This window comes from Mandrillus leucophaeus, unplaced genomic scaffold, assembly GCF_000951045.1.
Source record: "Mandrillus leucophaeus isolate KB7577 unplaced genomic scaffold, Mleu.le_1.0 Scaffold235, whole genome shotgun sequence".
Lineage (NCBI taxonomy): Eukaryota > Metazoa > Chordata > Mammalia > Primates > Cercopithecidae > Mandrillus > Mandrillus leucophaeus.
In genome coordinates, this window is record NW_012102421.1 from 4,090,789 (window position 1) to 4,103,221 (window position 12,433).

Genomic DNA, 12,433 nt, shown 5'->3' on the forward strand with positions numbered 1-12,433 from the left:
ATATGTAGTCAGGTTTTGCTACCAAAGTAGTTCAGGCACTAAATTAAAAAAAAAAAAAAAAAAAACGCTTAGTTTTCAGAACTTTGTGGGCTTTCAGAATTGTAAATAACAGGCCTTGTGCTAGTCACTTTTCTACATGTTATACCTGCATTACCTCTGATCCTTACCAATCCTTACCTTGTTTGTTATCACAAATAATGTGTGACTACAGAAGGCAGCATGGATCATGTAACCAGAGGCTAGTGGGAGTGTCACCATTTCAGCTACGCCAGTGCCAGAGACCAAGAATCTGAGACTATGTTGGGATGATTGTACATCCTGGAAGATGCCAGCACAAAATGCTGGGTAAATGCTCATTGTGAATGTCACCTAGGAAGAAAGCAGTGGAGAGGAGGGGATGGACCTGAATTTAACTGAGTTGGAATTTGAAATAACTGAGAAATTACTGGACTTGTCTGTGTTTACCCAGATTATCTAGTTATAAGAAAATGAAGTTACATTTTTACATAACAGAATTTATAAGTTTTTAAATTCTCTACTAAACATTACTTAATGTCATAGGGTCTGGTTCATCATCTGTTAAATAGGGAAAATAATACCAACTTCACACAATTGTATAAGGCTTCAAGGAGAAGATTGAGAAAGAAAAAGAAAACTTCATACACTTAAAAGAAAAATGTAACTGAGAATGTTAGGTAAGCTTGGGTTTTTAAACCAATGAGCTCTCTGTTGTTTTGGCAGAATTACTGTGGCTCCAATGTGTGTTATGAATTTAAGAAGGGACAGCTGTTAGAAGGAGATGAGCTAGGAGGCTTTGCAATCATTCAGGCGACAGGGAATGAGGCCTTTTGTTAGGAAATTGCAGTGTACATGGATTCAAGAGACTTTCCAGTGGTAGAAACATGGAAAAGGGTGAGGAACTCAGAAGGAGTCAAAGATGACCCAAGATTCCAAGGTTGGTGATTAAAGAGGACAGTGATGACATTAACTGAGTTGGAAAGTAAGGATGCCAGCAGGTTGGGGAAATAAAGTTCAGTTTAGAGTACAATGAATATATAGGGTCAATAAATGCCTTGGAAAAGAAGAGAACAGTGAACAGTAGTATAATGGTGAAGAATGGGTGTGTGGTGTGGCTCTGGAGGCTGACTCACAAGTTACATAAGTGTTCAGTACCTCAGTTTCCTTTCTGTAGAATAGTGGTTCAAATATTATGTAATTCATAGATTTGTTAAGAAGCTTAAATATTAGGTCATCCAGGAAGACAGCATAGTAGGGCACCATTATTGACTATAGCTATTGCAGCCAGTTAGTGGAAGTCTGATGCTGCAGATGTGATGGAAAGAGCACTGCTCCCTGCCCTGGGAGACAGAAGACACAGCTCTGAAATACAACTAGCTGGTGGCTTTGAACAAGACGTTCAACTGGGCCTCAGTTTGTTCATCTGTGAAAACAAGGGACTGGATAATTCTCTATAAGGCTACTTACATCCCTTAATATTATATGATTCCCTTGAGGTTAAAAACAAAACTTGCTACAAATAAACCATAATGGAAATAATGTATTCACTTATAATGGAGCAATAGATTAAGTTCTATTTTAGTATCTATGTGCCTGACCTAAGACATATTTTTGCATTTAAAGCACATTAGAAAATTTAGAAATAGTAAAGGTAAAAAGCTTTTTGAAATTTGCCTTCAGAAATATTTTTAATTTAGAATTTTAGCTGTGCCTCATTATCTCTACCTGTCACTATACATTTTCTGTAGGGTTTCATATGCCTTTTCCTGTTATACTTGCTTAGTGATGTCACAAAACACCTGTCTGGATGCTTACTTCATTTGCAAGGATAGAATAGAGCATTTCATTTGCTAGGATTTCCACTCGTTAAAAAGAATCCCAGAGGGCCAGCCATGGTGGCTCATCCCTATAATCTCAGCCCATTGGGAGGCCAAGGTGGGTAGATCACTTGAACTCAGAAGTTTGAGACCAGCCTGGGCAACATGGTGAAAACCTGTCTCTACAAAAAAATACAAAAATTACCTGGATGTGATGGCACATGCTGTGGTCCCAGCTACTAGAGAGGCTGAGACGGGAGGATCTCTTGAATCCCAGAGGTCAAGGCTGCAGTGTGCTGTGATTGTGCCTTTGCACTCCAGCCTGGGTGGCAAAGCAAGACCCTGTCTCAAAAAAACAATAAAAAATAAAAAATCCCAGGTTCCATAGAGAGGGTACTCATTTACTGTTACTTTTTCTGCCTTCTATAGCAGAGTATAATCCTCTTTCCATTACATTACTAGAAATTTTTGTTAATGAAGACATGCTAAGTACATAACCAAAGCTAAGATTTTCATTTTGGCGTATTTAGAGAGAAACTATGAGGAGGAGGAGATACAAAATGGCCTCCTCATAATAGCTTACACCTGCTCTCTATCACTTTACCTTTAATAGGGGTGATTCCATTCACCCTCATTAACTTCTTTTAGCCCTTTTTGGTTTTCGAAATTTGATACCATTTGTATTGAACAGAATAGTCTTTTACTTATGTCCTTCATAAAACGGCAATATGCAAAATATGATTGAAATAAGAAATGAAGTCCAATAAGTCATGTATAAAAATTAGTCTCATTATTTTATTACCTCATATTCATGCTGAAAACTTTACTCATATGACACGTTTTATGCTCATGTTATATACACATTTGCCAAGTGTTCAGCTGTCAGAAATTAGAGATCGAATACAAAAATTGTGTTACAGTTTGTACTATATATTTTCCAATTCTTTAGGTGGGCAGCCTTCAGATATTAATGAAGAGGAAAAGAGGTTATCAATTTAGTTGGGAAGCCAAATCTTCAGTCATCAAATGGATTAGTCAAAAGTTTTACTGAATGTGTGTGTGTGTGTCAACTTGTATGGGGGTGGGGGGATGAGGGGGAGAAGGAAAAAGGAAGATGTTTTGCTTCCTGAAACAATCTGTGAAGGAAAGTCTGGCAGACATTGTAAATCGCTTTCATTTTTACATTTTCCTTATCAATACCAATTGAAAAACACCTAGACCATTAACTTTGAATTGTATGGAAACCTCTAAAAATGTACGTGCCTGCCTAGTATCACAGAGGACCATGGTCCTCACTCTTGTTTTTCAGTGCAAGCCACATTTATTCTGTGGCCTTTGGGTTTGGTTAGATGGCAGATAGTTCCTCGTTTGATGCCATGAAATGATGAAATTCCAGCCAATATGAAAATTTTAAATGAAATCTGGTAATTTGTGCTTGGCGTCTAGAAGACAATATAAATATATATGTATATATAATTAATAATGTATTAATGATTCTAAAACTTTAAAAGTAGAAACAACTTTCTATGCATAGTCTTAACATTGCCTTTTCATATCAAAACCATCTTTAGTTCATCAGGAATCTTGTTAAACTGTAAACAAGGGGACTTGGGTTCTAATCCTGCTTCTGCCTCTGTGGCAGGGGAGAGTCATGCCAACCTAGTGGGAATTGGTCACCTGAGCTGTATGACCACAAACATCTCTTGTGAGTTTTACCTTTCATGATTCTGTGAACTAAATATCCTATGCTAGTTTCTTTTCATTTAATTCCCCAGTCCAGAAATTTACCACACAGATACCTGCATGTAGCTTTGACATACATTAGGTGATCAGTTAATATTTGGTAAAGTAACAATGTGTTTTGCTATTTCAAATGGGTTGTAAAATTACTGTAATTTTGCAGCTTTTTATATTGGGGCTATTACTCATTTGTGTCGAATCATATTATTGTTGCTTTAACATTTACTTACTCTCAGTTGCTTTGTGCATCATTTAGAGTTGGTTTTTATGCGTTCTCACTAAGGTATTTCAGCAGGGAAGCTGCAGGAAAATTTTTTTTTATTTTGCCTAATCTTGGGAACTCTTAAAAAATAGACACAAATATTCTCATAATCATAAGGTAATCCAGGGAGTGAATTTCACTTTTGTCCAGCTTGATTTTGCTAAAAAAAAAAAAAAAAAAAAAAAAAAAACCATTCTGGATACACAGGCAGCTTATTCCAAACCAGTTACCCTGTGAAAAGAAAAGCTTTTCCAGCTCTGCTCACTGGAAAACTGCCTGGATAGAGGCAAGCATTTGGTACCCTGAATTTGGAGAGACCTAGACTTTCTTCTAAGGCTCTAAGATGGATATAGAATTTAAAAATTATAAGAAATAACTTTGCTGTTTGATGAAAGAATTTTAAGGTTAACACATCTGTTTCCTTAACTTTATTTTTTTTCCATTACATATTTTCAGTTAATATCTAAATGGGGGATAAACTGCTCATCAGGCAGGTAGTATAAATAGTGCCCTAGTTATTTTTAAATGCCTAATTCCATACGGTGTCTATTCAGCTTTACATATTTTCAATAGTTAACACCCTAATAGGAGTGGCTTAATAAGCCATTTACAATAGAAGCAGTTAATTAGTTATGCTATTAAAAAGCAAACTTTAAAGCATTTAAGCCATTGTATGTTACTATTTGCTCTGAGAGGCAAACTTGAGATTTATAAGGTTCTAATTTGAACCCCAGAATAAATGAAGGTAAGGGAAGCCAAAACTTCCCCGGTGTTGAGGAAAAACCTTTGCTTTCTCACTTCCTATGAATAGCAGTATTGTCCACCACCATTAGTACAGGGGCACCAGGGCCTTGCCATTCCATGCTTGGGCTTGTTTTTATTTTTAAGGAATGTTGGAAAATTGTGGAAATGAATGTTTTTTCTTCCCTTTTTTCCTTAATACCTCATGGATCCTGACCTTTTTCTTTAAACTGGTTTAATATGTGTTTCCCTTAAGGTTGGTCATTGACCCAAAAATAAGTTTGAGTTTCTTTTTCCATGATCTCCTCTAAAGAATTCTGTTAATAGCATACTAAACTGGATTACAAACTTACTGAATAAGTGCTTTGAATTCTGGGCAACCTTGGAATAAAGGGCACAGAAAGAGTAATACTGCATAGAATGAAACTGGGCAAGTTGGTATAAAGGAAAGGAATGCAACTGTATGGTTGATGTGATCAACATCGTCTAGAAGGTTTATTAGCAATTTAATGGAATATGGCTATTCAAGCACAATAATGGCTTCAGTTGAAATGTCTGTTCTGCTCTTTTTCCCATACACTTTGGAATGAGTAGAATGTGACAGTTGAGCTTTCAACAAGCTTCATGAATTTTAAATCCTTTTTAGTTATAAAATGAGGTACATGGCATGTAGTCAGTGTGGACAAGGAGCTGGCAGCCTCATCTAGTCTTATGGAATATCAGGTGTCTTCAAGATAATGAGGGCTCAAGTTGACCAGGTGCATTCTGGGTGTGCTCTGTATATCCACAGAGAACAGAGGGACCTCTCTCTGTGCAACATCCAATGATTATTTTGCAGTTGTAAGGTTACCTTCTCAACATTTGCTACAAGACCTAAAAACTTGGTATCATCACAGAAGAAAACCTGTGCTGATGTCTCAGAACAATTTCTTTTTGGCAGCTAAATATTTTTATTTTGTTCTATCTCTGGTTGATTCATGCATATTTAGAGAAGAAACACTCTGTGAATTGTGAAACACTCTGTGAATTGTGAAACACTCTGTGAATTGATTTTTGTCCTCAAATTTCAACACCTATCCTAATCAATCCTGGAGTATTTCTTTAAATATTTAATTTTTTAATAAAGTTCTCAAATTCTATTACCACCATAAAAGTCTGTATCTCTGCTTTGGGTTCAGTCTTGAAGTACTCTAAAATTCAATACGAGGAGCTTTACTTATTTTATTTGCAGTTACCTAACAACAAAAGACTGTTTTCAGAAGATAACTTTTTTTCCAGAAAATCTAATTTAAAGCAATCTCAATTTAAATGATATGAATTTAAATTTAGTGGCCTGTGCTTTATTTAACTATATTTGTGCTTATAGGATAATTTTATAATAGTATGAGCAAAAAAATTCTCATAAAAATACTTAATAGGAATGTGTTGAAGTTTGTGTGATAGATTATTAACAGTAAGTGTTATCTATGCATAGGTGTTGGGATTACAAAGATTTTTAATGGTTTTTACTTATCTATACTTTCTAATTTCTCTACATTAAATTTGTGGGATGAGATGTGTTACCTTTTTCACTTCAAGTCCAGAGACAATGGGCTTTAAATAAACCCCTCAGAGAGATTAAATATATTTTTGCAGTTTGGAAACACCAAGGATAGGTGTCTGGGAGATACAGAGGATTAGTAGCTGGTGACTAACAGGTTAGGTAGGAATCCAAGAAAGTGCTACTGTGTTGGTCATAGCTGCACTGCCAGAGTTTGTGAACAAAGGATGTGCAAGTGTTTACATGGACTAGAAATAGGTCGTGTAGGAGAAAAAGTTGGTCTGGGGCTGTTTCGAGTTCAGTCTAAAATAATAGTCCAGGGAAGTATGGGGACTCAGTGAGAGCCTGGATGGAATAGAACACAGGTGAACCAGGGGTGGATAACCCAAGCAAAAAAGACTCCAGTAATACAGCTTCCAGTGGTCCAGTCTCCCATATCCAGAGTCATGTTAGTATTTGGATGTTTAGAGTAATGGAAAGTATGCATTGACAAGCTGTGTCCCCTGCCTTGAGAACCAGAATGAGCAATGGTTACTGGAGTTGTAGGCAGTGGATGAAGTTTTAATATTTAGGCTTTGGGGTCCCAAGTATCTCTTAACTTCTTCCACCAGTGTCACATCAACCATTTTCCGCCAACCAACCACAGCTCTTTCCATTTTTGCATATTTCCTTTTAGACTGAACTAAAGAGGTATACTTAACAGGCATACTTTAAAAACAAATTGTTGTAATCTTAGTTTTTTGTGTCTTTTAACTGCTAAATTTGCCCACATTCTTTTTGTTCTTAGAGCTGTCTCTTAGTTTCTTCCTGGGTATTTACTGTCTCTTAGTTTCTCCCTGGGTATTTATAAGGATACCATATTAGTCTTTTTTCACACTGCTATAAAGATACTACCGGAGACTGGGTAATTTATTCAGGAAAGAGGTTTGACTCACAGTTCCACATGGCTGGGGAGGTCTCAGGCAATTTGAAATCATGGCAGAAGGCAAAGGAGAAGCAAGTACCTTCTTCACAAGGTAACAGGAAAGAGAGTGTGTGAAGGAGGAACTGTCAAACACTTATAAAACCATCAGATCTTGTGAGAACTCACTCATCGTCATGAGAACAGCATGGGGAAAACTGCCCCCATGATCCAATAACCTCCCTCCCTCAATGCTTGGGGATTGTACAGGTCCCTCCCTTGATACGTGGGACATGGGGATTACAATTTGAGATGAGATTTGGTTAGGAACACAGAGCCAAACCATATCAGATACTCTTTAGTTCACTGCACAGATACTAAATGACATTGAGCACTAAAGTATGTTACATTGTGCCCTGAAGACCTGAGTTAATCTAGTTTTCAAAGTTCGTGTGGTACTATCCAGGAGAAAGTGAAGCAACAAGAAAAATCTAGCTAACTATATCATGTCAATAAGAAATACTTCAGTTATATATTTGCATAACACTGAAATGAATTTAGTTTTGACAGCATAAACAGAACTGTGTTCACTAGGGACTTATTTCAAGATTTGAATATCAACTTATGTAATATTAAATTTAGTTAAGATACTTCAGAAAATTTTACAGACTATACCCACTATTTAAGTGGTGTTTTGCCAACAGATTATGTGCTTTGTTCGACTATAAGCTTTGTACATTTCATAACAAGCACATTCCTGTTCTGAAATGGAATGCACCCAATCTATAATAAATCTGCTTGAGAGACAATGGATCCTAGCCAGCTCTGCCTTGGTTCAAGGAAAAAGACAATAAATAGGGGGCAGTGACATTTATGAGAATCTAATTTCATTATGCTCTGTCTCATAGGAAGAGAATCTAGATGGTCTTAAGGTTATTGTGCTTTGAGTATTACTCAAAACCAGATATGAAGTACCTTCTGTGTTATATTCCTAATGGTTATTCCTCCAATGAGTGTTTTACTTAAAAATTAGTTAATATTTAGTGATAAATTAGAAGCAAAACCAACATTTTTTAAAAAGGAGAAAAAAACTATAATGGCAAAACTATAATGGCAAGAAAAATATGGCTTACTATATTTTTCAAAGTAATTTGGGAAAGGCAAAACTCATTAGCTAGATGATAATTAGTTTTCCTTGGTAGAATATTGACTGGAATGTTTCTATTAGGAAAATACTGTTGAACTGTTCCAGTCTTTTCCAGCTGAGGATGCCCAGATTTGATAACAGTGAAGAAAAATTCTTCACTATTTTTTAACACAGTGTTAAAATATGGACAATTATCATAACCAAGGACAATTTCTTGAAACTAGCCATTTTGTACAACTATGGTTGGAAATGAGCCTTTGTTTAATACTTATAAGCATCCAAATACTCAGCTGGTGTTTTTTCACTAACATATTTTAAACAAGTTCCAAGAAAAGCAAATGTATGAACATATGACAAAGGGTGAATATTTACAAAATCATTTGCCATGCTTCAGCCTGGAATCAGAAGGCAGCTTCTCAGAATTAATTACTGTGCACTCTGCTTATCCTGACTAGAGCCTTTCACAACCATCTCTAATGAAGCCTTTAATAACACACAAAAAAGCTAAGGACTAGGAAGGAAAAAAATAAGCACCAAAATTCCCCCCCAGAAATCATCCCAGTGTTACAAAAACCATCTTGCATATCATGTTCAAACCTGGGGCAAGGTAGAACAGTCAAAAAAGGCACCAACTTGCACCAGTTGTTGAGAAAGCTCCACAATTGGTGAAAAATTAGCAAATACAATATTTTTAAAAGAAATGCAACCTTACTCATGCAGCAATCATTGAGGATACACTAATGAAGTGTTTCTCAGTTCAGATCTTTAGGGGACCTACTTGAATAAGTGAATACAAATGTGTTTTAATTAGCACAACAATGTTCATTTAGTCCTATGGTGCTATATAGTGTGAGTATTTTGGACTGACTGATCTGAAATGTGTTTGAAAGTTGTTCTTGCTATATAGCCTTGCCTACACTATTGATTTGCTTAATGCACTTCACCTTATCTCCAATTCAAGTGATCATAATTTCAAAATTGATGACTTCTGAAAGAATAAAATCTTATGCTACTGGTAAGATTTGTTGTTGCTTGAGACAGAGTATTACTATGTTGCCCAGGCTGGAGTGCAGTGGCTATTCACAGGTGTGAACATAGTGCACTGCAGCCTCAAACTGCTGGCCTCAAAGGATCCCCCCACCTCAGCCTCCCAAGTAGTGAGGCTTCAGGCATGTGCCACTGTGCCCAGCTTTACTGCTATGTTTTATATGGCATCTACAAAACTGAATTTAACAGAAAAATGTACAGGCAAGTGGCAAGAAGTAGCACTTGATGACCTCACTACCTATTACCTCTGGAAAGTTCATTACAATCCATTTGTTTCCAGACCTTTATCTAGATGGTATTGGTGCAATCATAATGAATGTACATTAAGTAGCTCTTCCTGCCATAGGAGGATTTTTGCATCCATTGCTGCAAACAGCTACCAAACTTTGCAACAGTAATGAATGAGCAATGTCTCCTGGAGTCTTTTTGTTAGAATAGTATTGTTAATATTAATGGACAAGGCAAGTTTCCTCACATCACTTCCTGCAGATCATGGTTTGAGTTAGCTCTTCTAATGTCTCTTAGATTTAAGTACCTTTTAGTATCATTGACTCCCAATTTTTATTTCTGGTTCTGACTACTCCCCTTGATCTCTCCATTTGAATACCTAGAAGTCATTTCAAACTCAACATGGTCACACAGTTCTTGAATTTTTTCTCTACAGCCTTGCTCCTCTCCCCTGAATTTTTCATATTAGAAATCAGTACACCTATCCACTCAATTGCTCAAGACAAAAATCTAAAAGTCACCCTGGGCCCTTCCTTTCCTTCACCCCCACATCCAGTCCACCAACTTCTGTCAACCCTCCAAAACACATTCCAAATTCAGTACTTTGTTTGTCTCCACTCTCACCAAACTTGTGCTGACCACCATTGTCTTTCACTTGGACTACTGCAATTGCTTTTTAACTAAGTTCCCTGTTTCCATTTGTGCCTTCCAATCCATTTTCCATGATGCAGCTATCTAGAATTCATAAATTAAATTATATCACTCCCTTCCTGCAAACTCTCCAGTGATTTCCAATAATACTTAAAATTCCAATTCTTTATGCAAGTCTACCAAGTTCAGCATGAGCTAACCCCATCCTCAACCCCAGCTTTATCTGGTAACATGCCATATTAGTTTGCTAGTATCACTGACTGGACAGCTTAACAGAAAGATATTTTCTCACAACGCTGGAGGCTAGCAGTCTGAGATCAAGGTATTGGAAGGGTTGGTTTCTTCTGAGGTCTCTGCCTGGCTTGCAGATGGCCACCTGTGTCTTCACATGTCCTTTCATCCATGTCTCTCTATCCTAGTCTGCTCTTCTTATAAGGACACCAGTCATAATGGATTAGGGCCCATCCTAATGACCTCATTTTAACCTGATTATCTCTCTAAATACCCTGTCTCTAAAGGCAGTCACATTCTTAAGTCCTGGGAGTTTTCAACATATGAATCTTGAGGAGACACATAGCCCATAACACTTGCCCTCTTCATTTTAGCACAGTGCTAGCTGTCTTCCTGTTCCTTGAACACGTTAAGCTTGTTCCTACCTTAGGGCCTTTGCACTGGCTCTTGTTGGAACATTCTTTCTATGGGTAACAGAGTTGGTCCTTTTGGTCACTCAGATATCAGCACAAAGGACACACTTTCAGAAAGGCTGTTCCTGACCTTCCAAACTACAGTAACTACCCTAACCATTTTATATCACATCTCCTGAATTAAATAACTGCATAGCACTTACCACTAATATTTTTAATGTTTATTATTTATTGCCTATCTCTCCATATCCTCACCAGAATATACACAGGGCTCTTCTCTCTTCACTGATGTATTCTCGGAACCTAGAATAGTGCCAAGTATATTGAAAATGTTGAATAAATGTTTGTTGAATGACTAAGCAAATGAATAGAATTATTGGAGATGAGTGGCGGTTAGTGATTATTTGGACAAATAGGCCAATGGTAGTTTTCTCACCTGCAGGCTTTTAGAAATAAAGATGAATCTGCCCACCCTTGAAATGTCATAAGAGTTGTTTAAAAGAGGTCACACAGGTTGTATGGCTCTTGCCGTGGCTATGCCTTGTCTAAACAAGGTGGATTTTTTTGCCTTATACTTGTTTATAACATTCCCAGAAATTCTGTCAGACTTACAAAGTTGTTCAGCTGTTCATTCAGTAAATATATACAGAGTCAGCTAGGGGCCAGAACTTGTTGATAGAATGCCCCCAGCCTGGGCGGCATAAGGAGACCCCATCTCTACAAAAAAAAAAAAGGCCACTGGGCACACACCTGTAGTTCCAGCTACTGAGGAGGCTGAGGTGGGAGGATTGCTTGAGCCAGGGTGGTCGAGGGAGGACAGAGTGAGACCCTGTCTCAAAAAAAAAAAAAAAAAAAAAAGGATCCCCTGGGAGGCTTGGGGGCACACAGAAGGAATCTCTGACCCAGCCAGGACCTACATTTGGGCTGGGAGCAGGGATATGCTGGAAGGCTTTCAGGGCAGCTTAATGCCTACAATGTATTAATTGTATACTGAACATACAAAATATTTCCCATACATTAATCTGTTTGTGCCTGGCAGCATGCGACTCCTCTGAATTCACAGAAAATTATGGACACTTCGAGTACTATTTCTGGTGCTTATTTTGGATGATGTGCACAGCAAATTTTTATGCTTCTCAACATTCGGGAAAATTAGTTTAAAATTTTATAAACTTGTCAGTTCCCTGGTTTTTAGCTTACTAAATTTTGCAGGTCTTTTGGCAGCTGACACTTATTTTCATTTGGTATTTGGTGATAAATCATATTTTTATTTGTCCCCTGCAGACAGAATGTCAGTGGCTTTTAAGTACTCAATACATGTATTGTGTCATTATCGTCAACAAGGAACTGGACAGCTTGAATTAGTACATTATATATCAAGAGAGCTGACAAGACCAGCAGAGCTCCTGCCTTGTTTTTCATTTAGAAAGCTAAATGTCACTTCCAGCCTTCTTCCGGGAAACTGTCTTGTAGTGACATCTTTATGGAGGGACCTTTGAACCTCTGGAACTTTCTCAATGTATCCTCTCCAGATAATGAAAGGGATCTTTCCCAGTTTTGTCCAGAGTGCTTTTTATTTCTCCTGGCTCCGTGGGTTTGCCTTTCACATTTCTGTCTAATCTTCCTAGATGCTATATGCCCTTTGGATCTGAGCACTGGTTCAGAGATGAAGAGTGTTGAAACATTAATTCCAGCTC

At 37.4% G+C, this 12,433-nt stretch overlaps 1 protein-coding gene across 6 annotated transcripts in view; it reads left to right on the top strand.

Annotated features, from left to right (window-relative positions):
* Positions 1-12,433, top strand: part of DDAH1 (dimethylarginine dimethylaminohydrolase 1) — a 266,154-nt gene that overhangs the window by 194,049 nt on the left and 59,672 nt on the right. Inside the window, exon 1 of one of the 6 annotated variants that reach the window (XM_011982115.1) lies at positions 854-955. The exons of the other annotated variants lie outside the window; for them this stretch is intronic. Coding sequence (XP_011837505.1) covers positions 938-955 — 18 coding nt within the window. The 5' untranslated portion in view covers positions 854-937. Of the gene's footprint in view, positions 1-853; positions 956-12,433 lie in introns of those variants that run through there. 6 annotated transcript variants of the gene reach the window in all.